Below are 24,216 nucleotides of genomic sequence, written 5' to 3' on the forward strand. Positions count from 1 at the left end.
TCCAGTGCTGAACCTAAATGGAAACTTTTTTTAATGGCGACCATGGATTCAAAAAAGGATACGGACTTTAGAAACTGCCACCATAACATATCAGTCCTTTTAAATTGTTTTTTAAGAACTTTGCAGGGCAAGCCTATGCACATATATTCAAAAATAAGCCTCACGGATGTAAGTGGGACTTCCTGGCAAGTAAGTGTAGATAGGTGCACACTTAACTGGCAGTAAGTCCCACTGAACTGAATGGGGCTTTCTTCTGAGTAGATATGCAACAAATTGCACTATAAAACTAAGTTTGAACTTCCAACAAAAGCATACTAGCAATATTTTCAAATATACCACCTGTGTTAAATTTGTTTGGCCCAGGGGCCTTTATTGCTTTGGCCCACCCAAAATCATAGAGACACTGAAAATAGTACATAGTCACATTTTCTACAGAGGATGCTGGATCTTCTTGTCTCAGTACAATCGGTGACACTGAGGAGGCTGGGCAACAAGCTTTCTTCTCAAATGAAGCAGAAGCATCAGAGAAGTGATGTACTTCCAGCCTTTGTCCTACTGCAAACGTAACCACATTCCCTCAAGGGATGCTATGCAGTAATTCAGTACTTGCGAATACAATAAAGTCACTAACCTGTGCTCCTGGGAAGAAAACCAGATTTAGTTTCCAAAGGAACAGAAAATATTTGCTCATTTTCTGTATTTTTCAAAAGAAGGGGACATTCTGAGGCTGAGATCTCCTTGGATGAAGCACTGAGTTGAAAAAGGGCATCTTGTGCTTTCTTTTTTTCCTTCTTTAACATATTTACTAAAATATCTAAAGTTTGTTATAAGGAAAGGTTTTGAAGTTAGTCTGTGACAACTAGTACAGCAAGTCTACAAGTCTGATGTTCTAGTAAGCTTGAATAGTTACTTTGCTAATTAACTTTTGCTTAAAGATTCACAACACTGCAGCTTAAAATAAGGTTTAGAAGAGAATCAGAGATTTGGGGCGCAATCCTATGCATGTTGAGACAGAAAAAAATCCTACTGCCCAAAAAGCATGGAAATTGAATGTCAGCACCTGTGCTTCATTTCCACACCAAGTTCAATTCCATATTCTATCAAAATGTTATTTGGCTGGCTTTGGACAAAAATGCAGTTCCAAGTCTAACTTATGTGACATAATATGCTGATAAACATAATAAAATTAATATGTGAAGTGCATGATGTAGATCAGATTTCCATCCTTCCTTAGCTATCAAGATCCTTCTGGGTGGTCTGGGCCTGGTTGCTCTAGGCCAGGACTGGTGAACCTTTTTCAATCCAAGGGCTAAATTCCAATTTGGAAAGGGTCTCAGGGGGTGTATGCCAAATGGGGAGGGGAGACTAAGGACACAGGGAGTGGGGCCAGGAACAGAGTGGGTGGGCCCAAAGCAAAGCAGTCAGAGCACATGCTATTCACACCAATTTGCACCTTTTCCCACCAAGCACACAAGTGACAGCTCAGTTCTGTGCATAACTACCCAGAAGTAAACCTAGCCCAATTCCATGCAGACGTAAGCCCCACTGCAACAACTTTCAGGCATGCCAAGCTCAAATTCTAAAATGTAAAGGTAAAGCTAAAATACTAAGCAGGGTATTTAAAGATTAACGTCTTTAAATTGCTGTTATCTCTGATCAGTGATCAGAGATAAGAGTGGAGGGGAGAAGGGTTGGGGCTGCAGAAAAACTCGCAGACCAGCTGGGGGACCCCCATGGGCTAGATCTGACCTATGGCCAGGAGGTTTTCCATCCTTTCTCTAGGCTTTACCTCTTTGAAGCAACACACACACACACACACACACACACACTTCACAAACCCCCAACCTCTTCATATAAACAAAGAAGCAAGAGACGGTAAGTGGAACCCCTTTTGTTCTAGAACGAGCCCCCTTCCCCTTTAACCACACCAATGTGAATTATCTTGGTAATCATTACAAGAACACTATAAGGTAGGCCAGAATTAACTTCATATTGAGCTATGGGGTTCCGCAGGGTACCATCTTGTCCCCAATGTTATTTAACATCTATATGATGCCCCTGGGAGCAGTCATTAGGGGATTTGGAGCCAAGTGCCATTAGTATGCTGATGACACACAGCTCTATCTCCCTGTGACATCTGAATCAGGAGAGGCTGTGCAAGTCCTGGATCAGTGACTGAACTCAGTAATGGGCTGGATGAGGGCCAATAAACTGAAACTGAATCCTGGAAAGATGGAAGCCCTGTGAGTGAATGGTTCCTGAGTCCAGAAGATAGGCTCAATGCCTGTTCCGGATGGGGTTGCACTCCCTCTGAAATATCGTCCGTAGTTTGGGGGTACTTCTAGATCCATCACTGTCACTGGAGGCCCACGTGGCCAAGGCAGCTCAGATGCCTTTTACCAGCTTCAGCTAGTTCGTCAGCTATGGCCTCTCCTGGACAGGGATAATTTGGACGAGTACCTGGACAGTGGTACAGGCGCTAGTAACCTCAAGACTGCATTACTGCAATGCAGTCTATGTGGGGCTGCCCTTAAGGCTGCTCCGGAAGCTGGAGGTAGTGCAGAACACAGCAGCTCAGCTGTTGTCGGGAGCTGCCCCTTTTCAGCATATAACCCCTTTGCTGAGGGAACTGCACTGGCTGTCCATTCGCTACCGGGCCAGGTTTAAGGTTCTAGTACAAGTGTACAAAGCCCTAAACAACTTGGGACCAGGATACCTGAGAGCGCACCTTCTCCCTTAACAATCTGCCCGGTCACTGAGGTCATTGGAGGGCATGTTCCTGGTGGTTTCACATGGACCTATGGCCCAACTGGAGTCCACCAGGAGAAGAGACTTCAGTGTGGTTGCCCCCTTTCTTTGGAACTCCCTGCCCCTGGGGGTCAGGTAGGCAGCAACACTGTGTTGCTTCCGGTGCCTCCTGAAAACAGCATTGTTCCAGGTGGCATTCCTTAACTGACCACCCATGGTTTTATTGGCATTCTGTTTTTCAAAGGCATAATTTTAATATAGTATTTTAATCTTTTCATCCTTCTACTATTTTACCTTTTATGTTCACCACTCCGAAATCTGCTTTAGATATGGATCGATATACAAATGTTCTAAATAAATAAATATTGGAAGGGAGAGGGTGAGACAGAAAGCAGCTTGCCTAATGCCATCAATTAAATACATGGGTGGGAAAAAATCTCTAGCCGAACTTCACAACTAATCCTCTGAAGATAAAAAAACCTACAATTTCTTCTAAAGCATACACAGAGAAAATAATACCTGCCCCAACATACATTGTTTTAAACATAGTAAGAAAGACACAACCAAACCAAGTTACCAAGCAGCAATGCAGATAGGAAAAAAATGGCTGAAAACTTTAAGTAGGAAGACAACAACAAAAATAGAAATTCTTTCCTCTTTTTTTTATGCAGCTAGAAATAAACATACACACACACACACACACACTATTTACATACCTTAGTCGGGGGGGGGGGGATATATGCTACTCAAAGGAGTCTCTACCCCACACCTGTTTTTAAAATCGGATCTTCCCCCACCCACATACAATTTTTTGTTTTTGTGAACCGCCCAGTTTTTGTGAACCGCCCAGAGAGCTTCGGCTATTGGGCGGTATAGAAATAAATAAATAAATAAAATAAAATAAATAAATTTAAAAGGGAACTTCCTATCTCCTCCATCACAAATCCCCAAGCCCTCCAAACAAAGAGAAAAAAACTTCCCCAACCTACTTGCCATTTCTTCTTTCTCAGTCATATGACAGGCATCTTTGTTTAGAGAAGAGGCTCTGCCCAAATAAGTTAAATAAAGCACTAACTGCATTGCAATGTGAATGTGCTGCTTTTTTGTGCTGGTTGGGGAGGAAAAGCAGCACAGAATCCGAGGAGGAAAGCCTCTGGGGATCAGACAGGAAACCTCTGAGGGCTGCATCTAGCCCATGGGTTGGATGTTCCCCATTCCTGATGTAGATACTCCATGCCAAATTTCAGACAGTTTGGACAATACTTCTTGATTTTATTAACATTTAGAAACATTCAGGGTTTGTAATTGTAAAATGCAATTTGATCTGCTCAACTTAACTATACAGGCACTCTTGTGCCTGCATAATATATGTAGCTATTAAACAAAAACAATGTGGTTAACGTTCTACAAGTTGAATTTTAAGGTATTTCTTATTCAAGCTCATCGTAACGTTTTTCTCACAGTTCAGAAATATGATAATGCTGTTTGTTATCTGCTTTAATTCTATCAAACAAATAAAATAATTGACTTTTTGACACCTTATTAAAACTATAGCTATTCATTTTCTGTAAATTAATAGAAAGGGCAGCACAATCTGAAAAACTACATTTTATATACATTATACAGAATCTCAGGTTGAATATAAATTTACATTTACTCTAAATACACAGTCCAGCAACATTTCATTGAACTAAAAATAAGAATTACAGGAAATTCAACTTTCTGAAAGGTAATAAATAGTACTTTATATAGCATCACTATTTTCCATTACTTTTTTTAAACCCTGCTTTACATAAGGTTTCCAGAAATCTGGATCTGGCTCAAAACTGAACAAAGCCCAAAAGTTTTTACATCCAGGAGATTAAACTAGCCTGTTATAGAATTAAAATTTTAGTGAGTCTCCTTTCAGAAAGGATACTAATTTCATTGTCTCGTTGCTGCAGAAGATCCTTCAGCTTCTTTAACTCTTCATTCCCAAATGAGCTATTAGTACTTTTTACTCCAGGATTATTTGGTGCAAGCAGATGATTTTTAGGAAGATTTTCATCGTTAACCAACCTCTATTAAAGATAAATAAAACAATTATGGGCACATTTAATTCAAGATGCCATTAATCATACTCATTTTTTTTTCAGTAAGAAGAGGATTGTACAAACTTCTTTAGCCTAGGTAAAAAAAATGCTACCACTGCAATGACGTGCCAGGTTGCCCTCCCGTCTGCCACCACTCCCTCTCCTTCAGTCAATTTAGAATGGTTCTGCTAATGTCATCCCCCCTTTGGACGTGATCATGTAATTCTTCTCCTTAACCCTGCTGCTTTCCTCTACAAAATGCAGTTTATCATTCTTACATTTAACACTCTCTGGCCCTAGCTCTGTCTCCTCATTCATCTTAGCTTATTTTTTCTTAAAACTCTGTTTCACACAAACTGTTTTGCTATTGATCTCCTTTCTTTACGTCCACCTTCATGTCTTCTAAATCAGTAGTCTTTTACATTTGCACCTTTAGCCTAACATGCATTTTGGGACTCACTTCTTTTCTTTTTTAATTATATGGTGGCAGCGTTGCTTGTATGGCCCACTGTAGGTCAGGCAGCAAGCATCACTTGAAGACCAAAGTCTTGAATTACTTTCTTCACCAACATCATCCATTCTTTCTTGTCAAGCTTCCTCCCTCCCTCCTCCTCTCTCCTCTCTTTCAAATTCCCTCTCAAAGATTTTTCCATCTTCCTTTCCTGAGCTATCATAGCCTCCTTCTGGCTCTTTCAGTAAACCTTCTTCTATTTTATATCCTTGGTACTCCTTTATCAAGCGTATTCTTCCGTCACCTTCATTCTGTCATTATCATAAGTAATATGGGCAGGTTCAGTGCCATCTTTATGTTCTGCACAACTCTTACTACACTGTTGATGCTACAAATATATCAAATCGTTATTAGATAATATTTATAATAGTAAGTAGATATGTAACAGTCATTTAGATGTTAAACAATAACTAATTAATACTATTTCTAGAAGACATCCCAGGATCAAAAATGTGTTAATTTTGGTTGGTATGGACATAATGTTCCAGGCTTAATAAACCATGGTTTATTAAGCTACAAACACACTTAATCTTGCTCCCTGACATACTGGCTTCAGTGCTTCAGTCTTAGTTTCCTTAAACCACTGTCTAAACCATGGTTTCAGATCCTGGTTAGTAAACATTAAACAAACCACAGTTCCCTGATTCAGACATAACAGGAAACTCTGGGCAATATCCAATGGAGACTACCTGCCAGCCCCAGCAATTCCCTTCTGCAAATGGGACTCACCGTTTGCTGAATGGAGATTTCGCACTTCTGGGGGCAAGCCCCCAAATGAGTGGAAATGCTTGTTTCTAGACAAGGCAGGTTGCATAAGGGAGCTCCACCAACCTGCCCCATTCCAGAAGCAAGTGTTTCCACTCATTTCAGGGCTTGCCCCCAGAAGTGCTAAATCTCCATTCCACAAACAGTGGGTGCCACTTGTGGAAGGGAGTTTGTGGGGTTGGCTGCTTGCCAAAAAGAAGCAGCGGTAGGTCCTGCTCACAGACAGGCAGCATTGGATGTTGTCTTGTGGTTAAAACCAAATGAACAAATGAAAACATGACCAAAGTCAATGTCCAAGGTGAGGGACAAGGAGTGCATAGGTATGACACTCATTCCCAGCTTAATAAACATTACATCCAAACCAGCCGTCTGTAAGACAACAGAGATTTTCTTGATTACGATATGCAAACCAACCATGATTCTCCTAAAAGAAATGAACAATATTTTTAAAGCTTTGATCCCTTCTCTTCCAGGTATGTCTAATAACCAAAGGAGAGTTTCTTCACCCCTGCAAATGGAGCCAATGAAATGTACCTTTAAATGGCTGAAACAGTATTTGATCTTTCGCATATCAGCTCCAACCTCCAATATGCTCTCAGGATCTGTATCTTCCAGAAAACTTTTAATCTGCTCGCCTACCCTAAATACACAGGATAAAAGATAATCAACAGCTGCCTTTAAGAAAATGTACACATCTTCAGACAATAAAAGTGAATATGAATACTAGACTCTGGGTAGGATACAGCTTCTTTTCTGCCAGTGGGAACATTCCCTGCACAGAGTTTTGCTAAGAACACTCCTACGTGCATAAAGGAGGGAGTATAGGGGACAGGGGAATCAATTAAGATCACTGCCTTCTTCATTCTGCCAACAGGCCACCTGCACTGGATCAGAAGCCTCCCATGGACAGAAAGAGTCCTTCTGGCTGCAGGTGGTCAATTCTGAAGCCAACACACCAACAGCAAGCATGCTCCTTCTTTCTAATATACCACAACTGTGAAAGTTTTCTATCAGGGTGGATATATGTAAAAGAAAAAGATACTTTGTATTTTATTTTATTTTTAGTTTCAGACTTTCTTTTAAAAATAAACTTGTTTTCAATACAATCTGAGCTTAATGCAAACATTTACTCTCCAAATATAGAACTTGTGACCTTCTACAAATTTATGAAAGGTTCCCTTTTTTAGCAAGTCTTCACAGGTACTAGAATCCAGACAAAGCCATCTCATACATCAAAGCCCATACTACCTGAACTCTGCATGTCTTCCATTCTGAAATTACTAATATTTATAACTCTACCAGCAAAACAGCATGGACGTTCACTTTCCATTTATCAGGTAATTTCTATCTCTGCTTCAGGAAAGTTCTAGACACTTATTACAACCCAATCTTATTAATGTTTACTCAAAAGTAAGTGCCACTTTGTTCATTCAGACTTGTTTCCAAATAGTGCACAGGATTGTAGCCTTAGCTCTCAAGTAAGTTATTTTGCTTAGTATCCTTGCATGTGTAGATGCCTTCTATAAAACATAATTCTACAGACATATGGACTGCATTGCCAAGAATTTTGAATTACCCCTTTCAGAATGAATCATAGAATCATAGAATAGTAGGGTTGGAAGGGGCCTACAACACCATCGAGTCCACCCCCTGATCAATGTAGGAATCCAAGTCAGAGCATCCCTGACAGATGGCTGTCCAGTCTCATCTTGAACGCCTCCAGTGTGGGAGAGCCCACCACCTCCCTAGGTCATTGGTTCCATTGTCATATTGCTCTAACAGTCAGGAAGTTTTTCCTGATGTTCAGCCGGAATCTAGCTTCCTGTCACTTAAGCCCATTATTTTGTGTCCTGCATTCTAGGATGATCGAGAAGAGATGCTGGCTTTCCCCTCTGTGACAACCTTTCCAGTACTTGAAGAGCGCTATCATACCTCCCCTCAGTCTTCTCTTCTCAAGGCTAAACATGCTCAGTTCTTTCAGTCTCTCTTCATAGGCCTTTGTTTCCAGTCCCCTGATCATCTTTGTTACCCTCCTCTGAACCCTCTCCAGTTTGTTTGCATCCTTCTTAAAGTGTGGTGCCCAGAACTGGACACAGTACTCCAGATGAGGCCTAACCAGTGCCGAGTAGAGGGAAACTAGTACTTCCCAGGATTTGGAAACTATGCTTCTATTAATGCAGCCCCAAATAGCATTGGCCTTTTTTGCAGCCACATCACATTACTGGCTCATATTCAGCTTGTGATCGACAAGAATTCCAAGATCCTTCTCGTGTGTAGTGTGGTTGAGCCAGTATCCCCCATCTTGTAACTGTGCATTTGGTTTCTTTTTCCTAGGTGCAGAACTTGGCATTTATCCTGATTAAATTTCATTCTGTTGTTTTCTGCCCAGAGCTCCAATCTGTCAAGATCACTTTGAATTTTGTTTCTGTCTTCCAAATTGTTAGCTAACTGTGGATCCACCGGATCGTTGTTTCATCTAGCCCACTTTGAGCTAGTTTGCTCATCAGGAGATCATGGGGCAGTTTGTCGAAAGCTTTGCTGAAGTCGAGGTATATTATGTCAACAGCATTCCCACAGTCCACAAGGGAGGTTACCTGATCAAAAAATGAGATCAGATTAGTCTGGCAGGATTTGTCGTTGACAAATCCATGTTGGCTTCGAGTCATCACTGCATTGTTTTTAAGGTGCTTACCAATGGAATGCTTTATCATCTGCTCCAGAATTTTCCCAGGGATTGATGTCAGACTGACTGGTCTGTAGTTCCCAGGTTCTTCCTTTTTGCCCCTTTTGAAGATAGGGACAACATTAGCCCTCCTCCAGTCATCTGGCACTTCACCCGTCCTCCAGGATTTCTCAAAGATAATAGACAGTGGTTCTGAGTAATAAAGGATTCTGTGCTACCTGCCTGTACTCTTCCTTTGTTGCTTGGCCTTCCTTCCACTTCCTATATGTATACTTTTTTGTTTTCAAGTCTGTATTGGCCCCAGGAGCCTAGCCAAGTCATTAGAGGGGCCTAGAGATCCATAATGCTTGCTTAAGTTCATTATTGTTGCAACTCCCTTGCTAGTTAGCCTCTGAGCATGTGAAAATGATTCAAAGGGCTGATAGCACAGCCTAGTACATTCCATACTAATGAGTAAGAGTGTTCTCAAGCACTCTGCCTGGGAAGCGAAGTTTGTTTACAGGTGGCTGTGCTGAGAACCAAGTGCTGTTAGTTTATGCTGGGAATGAATGCTAGGGGGCGCTTGCTGCTGTTATACTGCTAATATGTATGGTATAAAACCCATTTGACCTAATGGCTCGTGGTTCAGAGAAGCTGTCTGATCCAACCATTGGGTATGCCTGTATGCTGTAAGTTACCCAATAAAGTCTCCTTGTAAATAAACCTTTGAATCTGATTTATCACTATCTTCGCACCTCTAACCTAAGAGTTCAATGCCCACGGCCAGGGCAACACAAGGTCATCTCTAAGCTTTCTGTGAAGCCACACTGGCTTCTTCTGTTGTCTTCCACCTTTTATTCTTCTTGGAATTGTTTGTAATTGTGCCTTGAGAATTTCCTTTTTAAAAAACTCCCACCCATCTTGGACTCCTTTTCTCATTAGAGTCGCTTGCCATTGGACTTTACTGATCATTGTTCTGAGTTTATTAAAATTGGCTTTCCTAAAATCCAGGGTACAGGTTTGGCTACACTTGGCTTTTGCTTCCTTTAGAACCATGCACTCAAGTATAACATGGTCATTTCCCCCCAGAGTTCCTGTAACTGCTACTTTACCCACTAAATCATCTCTGTTGGTTAGGATCAAGTCAAGGATAGCTGATCCTCTAGTTCCTTCCTCTGTAGGAGGAAGTTACCTGCCACACAAGTCAGGAATTTCCTGGAGGGGCCATGTTTTGCAGAAATTGTCTCCCAACAAATACTGGGAAAACTGAAGTCCCCCATTACTACTACTACATGCTTCCTTGAAACATTGGCTATTTGCCTTTCAAAAGTTTCATCCTCGTCGTCTCCTTGATTGGGTGGCCGGTAGTAGACTCTGACCACCATGTTCCTTTTATTCTTTGCGCCATTCATTTTAACCCAGATGCTCTCGATGGGGCTACCAAGCTCATCCTCCTGTATTCTGTGCAGAGATATGTATTTTTCAGAGATATAGTGCAACCCCACCTCCCTTTCTGTTCCTCCTGTTCTTTTTGAACAAGTTATATCTTTCAATTGCTGTATTCCGGTCATGAGAGTCATCCCACCAAGTCTCAGTTATTCCTATCAAGCCATAATTCCCCTTCTGTATTATGAGTTCAAATTTGTTCTGTTTGTTTCCCATACCCTGGGCATTAGTATATAGTTATCGAAGACCATGTGCTTCATGGTCTGGCTTTCTTCCTACATGTTTGTGAAGACTATTATTGGACGCTATTAGAGCTGTTCTCTCCATTGTGGTGCATGAGCCTTTGTCCATTGTTACTGTCAGGGTGGAAACTGAGCCGATAGAACCCCAGAGCAGTTCTGATTCTGAGGAGGATCAGCAATCCGTGGGAGAGGAGCCAGCTCATCCCTCACAGGCATAGCAGCTGGCAGAGATTCCTCCTGCCGGCATTCCTGAGAAAGATAGTGATCCTAGCAGTGAGAAAGTGCGGGAACGGGGCTTGCTAGATGGTCGACGCAGACACAGGGAGCGACGAGCGATGGAGGGCACGGAAAGAAGGCATAGCGCCCGTTTGGCGCGCAAGCAATGGCCGCCTCCCTTGGACCCAAGGGAAAGAGGGAGGATCTCTCCCTAGCCCATAGGTTCAGGGTCTTCAAGTGACTCTCCTTCAAACAGGGATCAACTGCCTACTTGGAGCATAGGCTACTCTGCTGTTCCTTGCTTAGTCGCTGGTGATTAGCATCTAAAAGAGTCATTAAGTCGTAACAGGATTAAAGCCTTGATAAGAATCCTTTCATCTATGTCTTGAGTTGGCTATTGGAGTCTACTGAAAGAGGCCGCTAGGGCGCTCCTGACAGTTACCCCCAACTTTACGTCTTCCTCCGCTGTAGGATTCAGTTTAAAGCCCTCCTGATAAAGTTCTACATGCTGTGGCCAAACACATTCTTCCCAGCCTTTGTGAGGTGCAACCCATCCCTTGCCAACCGTCCATCTTCCAGGAAGTATAGCCCATGGTCCTAGAATCCAAATCTCTCTCTTCGGCACCACCTTCGTAGCCAGTCATTCACCTGGAGTATTTTTCTTTCCCTTTCTATCCCTCTTCTAACTACTGGAAGGAAAGATGAGAAAACTATCTTGGCCCCAAAGTTCTTGAGTTTCCTTCCCAAAGCTTCAAAGTCTGATGTGATTTCTTCGTAGCTCCGCTTGGCAGTATCATTTGTTCCCACATTGATGAGAAGAAAGGGATACCTGTCAGTGGGCTTTATGAGTGCAGGCAACCCTTCAGTCATGTCTCTAATCTGTCCTCCCGGGAGACAGCATACCTGGTGAGTCCACGGGTCTTCGCAACATACTTTGGTTTCGATCCCATGCAGCAAGGAGTCTCCCACTACTACCACTCTTCTCTTGTTGTTGTTGTAGGCCTTGGTTTCATCGCCTCTGCTTGCCTGACCTTCAGCCTCTTGCTCGCTGTCATTCAGGTTCCCCTGTAATTCTTCCTCTGCAGGCTGTCCTCCAGTCTCATCCTCAAGTACCTGGAAACGGTTCCCTAGTTCCACCACCTCCACTGCAATATACTCAAGCTCTGGAAAACCTCGGCAGAAAGTTTATTTCAGAGCTGGGGAGCTGTCTCTGAGAATGCCTCTGTATGTTCCTTCACTATTTATTCTTCGTTTAAGAGGGATATCCAAAGGTCATTCATGACAGACCCTAGAGGTCTCATTGGGATAAAATTATAATAGCACTGTCAGACCAAAATGTGAAAAATCATGAAAAGTTTCACCATTTGGTATGTTTTCTATGAACTGTACTTGGACTGTACATGGTTAAGATGTGCTGGAGGGCAGAAATGTTATCACGTGTCTCCAACTATTGGACAGGTGCCAGGGGGTTTATATTAACTTGGTATTCTGAATGCTCACTGATGGCTTGGTGCCTTCTTGACATATTTTGACTCACTCCATGTGTGTGTGTGTGTATTGTGATGAAGAATACATCATCACTAAGGTAAAATCCAATGGTGTCCATTCATCAAAAGAACAGACCCTCTGGAGGTTGTAGACCCTCCAGACTAGATTTTTGGGGTTGCGGGGGAGGAAGAGAAGGGGAAGTCCCGTTGTGCAAGTGAAAGTGTACCCATGTGATGTTGGATTTCATCCACAAATAGCCATATTATTCAGATATGCAAACTTTTTAAAGAAGTCACAAAAGTTATGGATTCAGAAATGAGAATAATATGAAGTTAAATGTACATAGCAATCCTTAACAGAATTACTACAAAGTCCCACTGAATCCAATGGAACTTACTTCAGAGTAAAAAGAAATTTTAAATCAGGCTGTAAAAAGGAAAGAGGAGAAGGTTTAGCCTTGTCTACATAAATAATATTCCCAGTAGTAGCAGCAGATCACAGTTGTTGCTTATTTGGGAAAGGACAACAGTCTCCAGTCTACTTTCCCTCATTTTGTTACCCAAATTTATTTTTAAGTTTAAATATTAAAAAAAGATTTTCCTATTGGACTGCTGAGCTTACGTAATTGCAGCTAGCCATGCTTACAGACTTAAACCCAAAAAATACAAAAGGTTGCCAGAACCCTGCTGTATCAGAGAAAATCATTTCCCTAGTACAAACTGCCTTAAGGAGGAAGAAAATATCATTTTCAAAGACCTATTCATCATCAACAAAAATAGGAAGCCAGTTAATTTTTTTCTTTAAAAAAATGCATCAGACGTGTATCAGAAAGTCTAAAGTATGAGTGAACATCAACTTTAGAAATAATTACTTCTTGGAAAATGCAGCTAGCAACATTGAAATTAAAGTTTTAACAGACACACACACACAAAACAGTACAAAAATTGTTGCAGATAATTGTGCCTACACAAGCCCTCATGGAGGCCCTATACAAAAGGAAAACACCAAATCCAGCTCTAGCTGCACATAAAAAGGATATTTATGCATGACTAATTGCATCAGAATGAGGATGGGGATTCATATTTGAACGTGCATCCCACTGAAAGCAATGTGGATGTTGTCTATCCATACTGAATAGTTTGAATGCGAATCCCCATACCCGTTCTGTTGCAACTAGTTGTGTTCAAACATAATTTACACATGACTAGAACAGTATCGGAATGCCAGTTTTTCTCTTTCACAAATATTTCCTTATCTGGATCAGAGCAAAATAACAACTACCCTTGCTCATGCAGCATATTTTCCTACAACTAAAGAGCATGGGAGGCCTACTGTTAGAAGGGCATAGTCAAAGCAACAAGAATATCATTGTTTTTAAAGTTTTAAAGTTTAGAATTGATGAAAAAAATTACAGTGAGAAATAATTAAACCATCCCTAGTGTGAAAAGACCTTACGAGAATGGAAGACCGGGGCAAAATCTGGCACTGGCAAGTGTTTTAGAAAATGAAAGTTGTGATGTAAGATGGAGCCAACCATTATCAGCCTTCAGTTTTGAACATTATAGCGTAACACTGGACAGGCAAGAACACCCATAAATTAATCATACCTTACAAAGTAGAAATGTTCTTGTGAATAAACATAGCATAGTATAAAACATAAAAAGCATCATTAACTAGTATTTTACATTTCATTTTAATCATCCTATATATTTGCAGTTGTAATGGACAAACCCCACCCATTCCAGCGATGCTAAAAATATGTAAAACCTTTTCCCTCAGCCTGTGCTACTGCACTAAAGAGGCCAATAAGAAATTTATTTTTTTAAGTTGATTATCATGATGCTTGAACACCAGTTCCCTCCCTACCTTTGCAAATGTTTTTTTTTTCCTCCTGCAAAGCTAAGGTACAAAAATTCTGATTCCTTTCTGAGTGTGGGCACAAGCATCATTTACTTTTTTGGGGGGGGTCTTATAATTATACAAAGTGGCCTAGGAATTCCTTATTTTCTCTTTAAAAATCATTTTAAAGCACCAAGTGGATTGGCTCCAAGCCTGCCCAGCTGCCACACACTTTGAAATTGGCTGGGTGAATATGACTCTCTCTGGGAATGATGCTACATGATCATGTTGGATCATAGTTCAGGGACAGATGGCAATGGCAACCAAGGGGCTTGGTGCCCAGCTTGAAACCAAGCCTTTTGGTGTTTTAAAATTGGTTTTTAGAGGGGAAAAAATTAAAGGATCCCTGGCCAGCTCTTTGAATCATTTAATTTTAAGTTGAAGGACACCACCACAAACATTTATTCCTCCCCCCCCCCACACACACACAGACTTTTCACCACCACCTCCCAATCTTCAGGCGAGGGTTTTTGCTCCATCATCACCCCAGAAAATGTTTGTGAACATTTGGCACAGCCCCACTTATTGCTATGTGATGTTTTAACTTACAGGACGTTTAGACAGCAACTAAAATGAGAAAATGAAACATTGCACATCCAAGGTATTAATGGGTCTACATGACCCCAACATGGGTAAAAGTCTAATTTTACAATATAGTACTTACTTTATGTTGCTGCAGCCAACCACTCAGAGATATTTTAAAAATATGGTCAAGTGATATATTAAATAATATTATTATTTATTTATTTATTCTGTAAATTATTTGTTGTTGTTGTTCAGTCGTTCAGTCGTGTCCGACTCTTCGTGACCCCATGGACCATAGCACGCCAGGCCTTCCTGTCCTGCGCTCTCTCCCGGAGCGTGCTCAAGTTCATATTCATTGCATCCGTGATGCTATCTAGCCATCTCATCCTCTGCCGTCCCCTTCTCCTTTTGCCTTCAGTCTTTCCCAGCATCAGGGTCTTTTCCAGGGAGTTTTCTCTTCGCATTAGGTGGCCAAAATATTGGAGCTTCAGCTTCATTATCTGTCCTTCCAATGAGCACTCAGGGTTGATTTCCTTTAGGATGGACTGATTTGACCTCCTTGCAGTCCAGGGGACTCGTAAGAGTCTTCTCCAGCACCACAGTTCGAAAGCATCAATTCTTCGGCGCTCAGCCTTCCTTATAGTCCAGCTCTCACAGCCATACATTACTACTGGGAAAACCATAGCTTTGATTAGACAGACCTTTGTCGGCAAGGTGATGTCTCTGCTTCTTACTATGCTGTCTAGGTTGGCCATAGCTTTCCTCCCAAGGAGCAAGCGTCTTTTAATTTCATGGCTACAGTCACCGTCTGCGGTGATCTTGGAGCCCAAGAAAGTAAAATCTGTCACTGCTTCCATTTCTTCCCCTTCTATATGCCAGGAAGTGATGGGGCCAGATGCCATGATCTTAGTTTTTTTAATGTTGAGGTTCAAACCAGCTTTTGCACTCTCCTCTTTCACTCTCAACAAGAGGCTCTTGAGATCCTCTTCGCTTTCTGCCATTAGGGTGGTATCGTCTGCATATCGGAGGTTGTTGATTATTCTCCCAGCAATCTTAATTCCGACCTCTGATTCATCCAACCCGGCATTTCTCATGATGTACTCTGCATATAAGTTAAATAAGCAGGGTGACAATATGCAGCCTTGTCGTACTCCTTTCCCAATTTTGAACCAATCGGTTGTTCCATCTCTGGTTCTTACTGTTGCTTCTTGACCCTCGTACAGGTTTCTCAGGAGACAGGTAAGGTGGTCTGGTACTCCCATCACTTTAAGAATTTGCCACAGTTTGTTGTGATCCACACAATCAAAGGCTTTAGCGTAGTCAATGAAGCAGAAATAGACGTTTTTCTGGAATTCTCTTGCTTTCTCCATGATGCAGCGAATGTTGGCGATTTGATCTCTAGTTCCTCTGCCTCTTCTAAACCCAGCTTGTACTTCCGGTAGTTTTGGTTCGCATACTGCTGAAGCCTAGCTTGTAGGATTTTGAGCATCACCTTGCTGGCATGTGAAATGAGCGCAATTGTGCGGTAGTTTGAACACTCTTTGGCGTTGCCCTTCTTTGGAATTGGAATGTAAACTGACCTTTTCCAGTCTTGTGGCCACTGTTGAGTGTTCCAGATTTGTTGGCATATTGAATGCAGCACTTTAACAGCATCATCTTTTAGGATTTTAAATAGCTCAGCTGGAATACTGTCATCTCCGCTAGCTTTGTTGTTACTAATGCTTCCTAAGGCCCACTTGACTTCACTCTCGAGGATGTCCGGCTCAAGTTCAGTGACTGCACTATCATGGCTATCAGGGACATTCAGATCTTTCCTGTATAGTTCTTCTGTGTATTCTTGCCACCTCTTCTTAATCTCATCTGCTTCTGTTAGGTCCCTGCCTTCTTTGTCCTTTATCATGCCCGTCTTTGCACAAAACGTTCCCTTGAGATCTCCAATTTTCTTGAAGAGATCTCTAGTCTTTCCCATTCTGTTGTTTTCCTCCATTTCTTTGCATTGTTCATTTAAGAAGGCCTTCTTGTCTCTCCTTGCTATTCTCTGGAACTCTGCATTCAGTTGGGTATATCTTCCCCTTTCTCCCTTGCTTTTCGCTTCCCTTCTTTCGTCAGCTACTTGTAAAGCCTCATCAGACAGCCACTTGGCTTTCTTGCATTTCTTTTTCTTTGGGATGGATTTCGTTGCTGCCTCCTGAACAATGTTACGGACCTCCGTCCATAGTTCCTCAGGCACTCTGTCTATCAGGTCTAATCCCTGAAATCTATTCCTCACCTCCACTGTATATTCATCAGGGATATGATTTAGGTCATACCTGAACGGTTTAGTGGTTTTCCCGACGTTCTTCAATTTAAGCCGAAAGTCTGGATTTATTTACAGTAAATTATTTACAATACTTCTATACCACTCCACATCAAAAGATTTTGTAGCGATGAACAGCAAGGATAAAATAATAAAATAACATGTTAAAACAAAGAAAATAGTTCAAAAGAAACAAGTTCCGATAAGACCAGATTTAATAAACCACAGCTGGTCACTCAAGGAAAGCTTCCCGAAATAACAATATCTTCAGGAGGTACTGGAAGGAACACAGCATTGGCACTGGCCTGACCTCCAAAGGCAGGGAGTACCACAGGAAGGGGACCACCACACTGAAGGCTCTTTGAGGTGTTAAACAATAAGTGTTGTTTTATTTAATTAAAAATATGTTTAGGGAGCAATCCTATGTCCCCTAGACAGCATCTGGGGGACTAGGGATGCTTGGTTTCCTGGCTACAAGGTCGGAAACATGGCTCCAACCTCGGAACCAGGAATCCACACTCCCCACCCCCTCCCCCTTGTAGCCAGCATGGAGAGACCTGCGACGGCTACCTCTCCATGCTCCCAAAACAGAGTGTGGAGATGACAAAAGGGGGCTTTCCTGGGGACAGGGACAGTAGGAGACTGGGGCAGCAGCCATAAGAGAAATCCTATGGCTGCCCCAGCCTCCTTCCCTCCCCCTCCCCAAAACCTCCGTTAGATGGGCAAAATTGCCCAACTAGCTTAAATGCAGAGCAGGAGGCGTGAGGCGTCTCCCTCTCTGCATAAGATGCTCATAAGCCTCTGAGTTTGGGGGCTTATGAGTACCCAGGGTGCAACCCATATGATTGCACCCTTAAAGGATTTTGAAATTACTAATGATTTTTTTAGCTGAAGGAATAGGTGTACAAGTAAAGTCTGTGAGAGTCTACAAAAAGGAGTTATTACAGACTCCAGACACGATCTCTTTATAACTGTACCCCAGTACAACAATCTTTACTATAATTTCATTTTTTATATTACATTTCAAACAAATAATATACATTTTTTGAAAAATAAAACTTAACTGGTGTCTATTTGATTCAACAGTAAAGTGCTTTCAGAAGTGTAAGAGAATTACATTTAAAACTTTCAATAATATGTAGGATGAAGGGCCGTGAGAGAGAGAAGAGACTTCAACTCAGAAAGGAATTTTGGAAGCCCTCACTTTGACCTTATTTATTCATTTATGGCTGCTATTGCCTTTTACCACAGGCCCCTGGTATCATGTGCAAAAGTGAAGTTAATTTAAAGAACTATGAATCCCCATTAGCATCAGCTACGGACTTTATAACACATCAAACACAAGTCAAACATCCTAAAAATAGTTGCCAACAAAAGCAGTTTTTCTAATATTTTTGAGTATGTAGGAGATGTTTTCACAAATCTGCTGAATGGATAAAGTATTTTAGTTTGCTCACTTCAGCATCCATTCCTTTCTTTTTGAAGTCCTACAGTCAACTATAGCAGAAAGGTTAAGAGGCTCTTTTTTTAAAAGCATACAATTCCTCCTAATTGTTTGGAAACCATGAACTCAAGAATAAACTTTCACTATCATTTGGATTATATTCCAGTGCTAAATTAGAGACCTTATTTACTTAGTGCTGCATGGGTGCCTCCAGGAGGCTCCCAGCACTAGCAATCAGAAGGCATTGTGCAGGTATTCTGTCTCCCCCACCCCCCTTAATGGATTTTCTGCAGTAAGCAAAAGAAGATGGAGGAAGCAACAGGAAAGCACAGGAGGATTACAAGAGGATAATGACAATGTCTGGAACCCCTGTAAAATTCCATGAATGAAGAAGGCTATTAAAGCCTGATCTGGAAGCACCCTGAAACACAACTACCACTGTAATCAAAAAGGGCTACCCAAATAAGTCCTGTGAGCATCAGTAGCAAAATTAAACCAGCAGAGAGAGAATGTATTGAACAAGAAAACAGAAAGTACTGCTAGGGACAATTGTTAATGCTAGGACCAAGAGGAGGGTATGAGACACAGAGAAAAGTATTGGAAAGGTCATGAATTACTGCTAAATAGAGATATAATTTAATTAATTAAGGCAGCAATCCTATGGCCGCTAGTCAGTGGATAAACGGCCATAGGGTATGTGGTTTTCCCAGAACCGACCTTGGAGCCTGTGCTCCGAGGTTGGATCCCGGAGAACCAACCTTCCCCCCATTCCGCACTGCCTTGCAGGCAGTGTGGAACAGCCCTGTACTCCATGGTCGGAAGAGGAGCGTGGAGCTGCCAAAATGGGGCATTCCGGGGGGCATCCCGGGGTGGGGAAGGCGGAAATACTGGTACAACACATCCTATGTGTCATCTGGCAGCCTCCTCCCCTGCTCCGACTTCCCAGGGCTAGACAGCCGAAATCAGCTGTCTAGCCGCAAATGCAGGGCAGAAGAAGCACGGAGGGAACAATCCCCTCCGTGTTTCTCCTGCCCTGCATTGGATAGGCGGTCACCTCCGAGTTTGGAGGCAGCCACCTATCCCCATAGGATTGCGCCCTAAGGGTGCAATCCTATGCATATTTTGACAGAAAAAGTCCTACAATTCCTAACATACCTCAGCCAGCAGGGCTGGCTGGGTGGATGCTGGGAGTTGTAGAACTGAATAGAATTGCAGCCTAAGGATGCAATCCTATACCCACTTTCCAGGGATTTATTTATTTATTTATTTATTCGTTTCATTTCTATACCGCCCAATAGCCGAAGCTCTCTTAAGACCCATTGAACGTAATAAAACTTTCTTCTGAGTAGGTATGTAGGGGATTGTACTGTAAATTATTTTATTTTAAAGTTGTTATGGTGACAAAAGGCAGGTTGAAAAGTATTAAATCAATCAGTAATTCCCAGGAAAATTGCAATGAGAAAGCTATAGAATAAAATAAAACTCTACTAAATTATTATTAATGAAGATGATGATAGTACCAAAACACTAGTTGCTATACTATGAAAAAGAATGAAAACGTATCTGCCAAAAGCTAACAATCTGAGGAAGATATTGTTGTCTGTTCCTAATATTCAATGTAATTTTGCTCCACAACTGTCATCTTTCTATAACTCCTTTAGAATATGTAGAAACATTCATACTGCTAAATAAAAGCAGTAAAAAGATATCAAGGGTCCAAACAATAACAACTTTTATGCAAATCAGTGAATACTGTGATAATGAACGGTTATTTTAAATAAAGCTAAAAGAAGCACATTTCTGCAGAAACATATTCTGCTATGCAGATCTTAATAGCAATTCCCACTAATGACTCAAGAGTTCGTGACAGATCGTTTGCCTTGTGGAAGAGTCACCAGAATTCCAGTAGTGGCACAGGATTCAATGCAGCACAAGGACTAATGGAGATCACAGGTGTGTGTGTGTGTGTGGGGGGGAGGTGTGACATAAACATTCCAAGGACGTAAGTGTATTGATGGATCTTCCCAAGAAAAGGTGTGGCATTAATTTAGGCATGTAATCTTTCTAACTTACCATTTCAATAAAATACATCATGAGCATAGTGGGAAGGCTCTGACCTTTAAACGTTATACACATGCTAATCATCATGTGGTACAAATAATTTTAAAACAGAGACTGATGGATGCTTTTGAGCCACATGAGATAACAGCACAATGCCCCAAGTACTGAAATACTCTCCCAATGTATAAATTAATACAGGCTGCAGATCCCCTTTCTTGGTATTGGCTTTAATTACTTTCAAACAAATGTCTGTTCATAAACCATTTTGCACTGGAAAATGGAAAAATACCTAAATAATATTAAATTATATTGTAGCATTTTATGTAATAATATGATCTTAGAAGGTATACAGGTGTCAACTCCCTTACAATCTGGCTGGTTACCTGATTTTCAGTTCATGACTTCATGTCCTGTTTTTTAATTAACTGTCTGAGAAAAAACATCCTACTTAGTTGAAAAAGGATATAGGGTTGTATCCAACGATTGTATGAGCAGAAAGCAGCTCATGCAACCAATCTTTCTCTTCCCCTCCTCCCTCCTGAAGCCCATTGTACCCCTGAAAAACCTCTCCAGAGACATAGAGGGCTCCTGAACAGTGGGGGCTGTGTCATATGGGGCTGCAGTGTGAGGGGGTAATCACCCAAAATCAGGCAGAAGGGTCTTGCACCAGCAGCAATCCCAGATTAAAGGGCTACTGTGGATGGGAAAGTGAGAAAAACATGGAGAAGGGCCTATGACGTTGATCCAAGTGTTCATATAGGTACATATAGGTAGAGGCTGTCTTTGATATCCTAGTCCCAGACTGTTTAGGGCCTTAAAGGTCAAAATCAGCACTTGAATTGGGGCAGAAACAAACAGGTAATCAGAGATAGTGGTACAATACTGGGGTGATACACTCAGTATGCTATACCTTAGTTAATACTCCGCCAACTGCAACTGGACCAGAATACCACTGCCAGAGCACTGACTAGGTGATATGTATTACTCAAGTATGAACCTGATTTTCCCCTAAATTGGAGCATACCGCAATTTCCTTAAAATAATTAATAATGAAGATAAAACATATAAAATTAAAAAATCACAGTACTTCAATATAACATAACAATGCATAGCTACCACAGCTGTCTATTTAAATATCAAAATATTTCCATAAAAATCATCCAAAGGCTTTGTTGTTGTTGTTCAGTCGTTCAGTCGTGTCCGACTCTTCGTGACCCCATGGACCATAGCACGCCAGGCCTTCCTGTCCTGCGCTCTCTCCCGGAGCGTACTCAAGTTCATATTCATTGCATCCGTGATGCTATCTAGCCATCTCATCCTCTGCCGTCCCCTCCTCCTTTTGCCTTCAGTCTTTCCCAGCATCAGGGTCTTTTCCAGGGAGTTTTCTCTTCGCATTAGGTGGCCAAAATATTGGAGCTTCAGCTTCATTATCTGTCCTTCCAATGAGCACTCAGGGTTGATTTCCTTTAGGATGGACTGATTTGACCTCCTTGCAGTCCAGGGGACTCGTAAGAGTCTTCTCCAGCACCACAGTTCGAAAGCATCAATTCTTCGGCGCTCAGCCTTCCTTATAGTCCAGCTCTCACAGCCATACATTACTACTGGGAAAACCATAGCTTTGATTAGACGGACCTTTGTCGGCAAGGTGATGTCTCTGCTTCTTACTATGCTGTCTAGGTTGGCCATAGCTTTCCTCCCAAGGAGCAAGCGTCTTTTAATTTCATGGCTACAGTCACCGTCTGCGGTGATCTTGGAGCCCAAGAAAGTAAAATCTGTCACTGCTTCCATTTCTTCCCCTTCTATATGCCAGGAAGTGATAGGGCCAGATGACATGATCTTAGTTTTTTTAATGTTGAGGTTCAAACCAGCTTTTGCACTCTCCTCTTTCACTCTCAACAAGAGGCTCTTGAGATCCTCTTCGCTTTCTGCCATTAGGGTGGTATCGTCTGCATATCGGAGGTTGTTGATAATTCTCCCGGCAATCTTAATTCCGACCTCTGATTCATCCAACCCGGCATTTCTCATGATGTACTCTGCATATAAGTTAAATAAGCAGGGTGACAATATGCAGCCTTGTCGTACTCCTTTCCCAATTTTGAACCAATCGGTTGTTCCATCTCTGGTTCTTACTGTTGCTTCTTGACCCTCGTACAGGTTTCTCAGGAGACAGGTTAGGTGGTCTGGTACTCCCATCACTTTAAGAATTTGCCACAGTTTGTTGTGATCCACACCAAAACAGAAATGCTTTAACACTATTTTTATTGTTTTGTAGCATTTAACTACTGGCTGCAGCAATTTGGAAGCTGGACTTTTATCACAATTTTTTCTGCACTTTTGCAACTGCAGTTGGAATTTGATTTTTTTGAGAGAGATTTTACTTAATAGCACAAAGTAGGTGCCTGAAATATTTCTAGGAATGTTAACATTAAAAAAGAGCAAAGGGGAAGCTGTTAAAGAATTCAAGCTATAACTAAGCCCTGGTTCCATACACATTGCTGACTGCACTTTGGGCAAATCGAAAACAAGGCTGACATTTTAAAATGTCAGTTAGGTGCCTTCCTAACTATATTACCAGGCTCTATCTTACCTACTTGGTTTAGAGCTTAATGCTGGTAGAAGATACATTACCTTCTTGATTCATAGGGCTATTTCTAATCCATTTGACAATATAGAAGTAGTAAGGTAAAGATATTAATAAACTAAAGTGCTAAGCCAGCACTTTCAATCCGGACCTTAAAGAGTTCCAACTGGCATGGGTTCTGGATGCGTGGGTGCTATGGAACATAGCAGTTTTGATTTGAAATCCTGACTTTCTGGGCAAACTAAAGTTGCTAGTGAGCTCATCTGGCGGAAGGAGAAATACCAACAGCGTCCAAACAAAAAAAGGCCTCTCCCTTTTACTTCTGGCATGTTCCCCATAAAGTATAAAAGGAGAAAGATTCCATTTAAATCCAGCATTAAAAAGCCTATAATACAGAAGCCTCTAAGTATACAGTACTATCTCCTTTAGAGACGATAGATGTTGCTATTTAATCTGCATTTTCTCAAATGTGCACAGATGCTGGCAACTTATACTAAAAAAGAACAGTAGTTTAAATGAACCTTTATAGATCAGCTTAAGGAAGGCTGACAAATAGCATCTAAAGACAGTAATCAAAAATCTGAAAATTGTTTTATGAAGCTCTTATGCAATCACTAAATTATATTTCAAGTGAAAACTTTTTAAAAAACCAGCAGCAAATTTTGGAATTATACAACTTACACAAAACACACCCAAGGATACAACCTTATGTACACTTACTTCAAAGTAAGTCCCACTGAACAATGGAAAGTATTCCCTAGCAATTATGCATAGGATTGAGCTGTACAACTGCAATCCTAAACAGACTTACTTGGGAGTAAATCCCACTTAATTCAGCAAGACTTGGTTCTTAAACATGTGTAGGAATGGGCCACACATAATGTAATTAATCAAAGCAAAAACTGAAGTTAAAATTTTCCAAAGACTGCTTATTTATGTTTGTATGTAAATGTATTCTCTAAAAGCAATTGGAGGAACATTTAATTTTCATTTGATTGCAAATTTCATGAAAAACAATATAAACCATTGGGGATTAGTTGAATGTTTATCTAGGTAATTCATTCAGTTTTATGAACTGGACAAGATTAGGAGTGGGATTTGTTTTCACAATTTTGACACAATTACTTTGTGTCTATGTGTTGCTTTGAAGTATTCATACATTCTCCCAATACAATAACATAATTACACAAGAATATTCTTCATGATTTAATTTTGTTCTGATGTTCCTAGAATGTGTCCGTAGCTCACAGAAATATTAAA

The 24,216-nt window shown here is 41.2% G+C and overlaps 1 protein-coding gene across 1 annotated transcript in view; it reads right to left on the reverse strand.

Moving 5' to 3' along the window:
* KIF6 (kinesin family member 6) overlaps positions 1–24,216 on the reverse strand; it is a 271,710-nt gene that overhangs the window by 159,811 nt on the left and 87,683 nt on the right. Inside the window, exons 11-13 of the mRNA XM_084828534.1 lie at positions 6,631–6,736; positions 4,667–4,808; positions 632–814 (exon numbers count right to left, since the gene is read on the reverse strand). Coding sequence (XP_084684660.1) covers positions 632–814; positions 4,667–4,808; positions 6,631–6,736 — 431 coding nt within the window. The remainder of the gene's footprint in view (positions 1–631; positions 815–4,666; positions 4,809–6,630; positions 6,737–24,216) is intronic.

This window comes from Heloderma suspectum, chromosome 1, assembly GCF_057233095.1.
Source record: "Heloderma suspectum isolate Gila_16-S chromosome 1, 16-S_ref, whole genome shotgun sequence".
NCBI lineage: Eukaryota > Metazoa > Chordata > Lepidosauria > Squamata > Helodermatidae > Heloderma > Heloderma suspectum.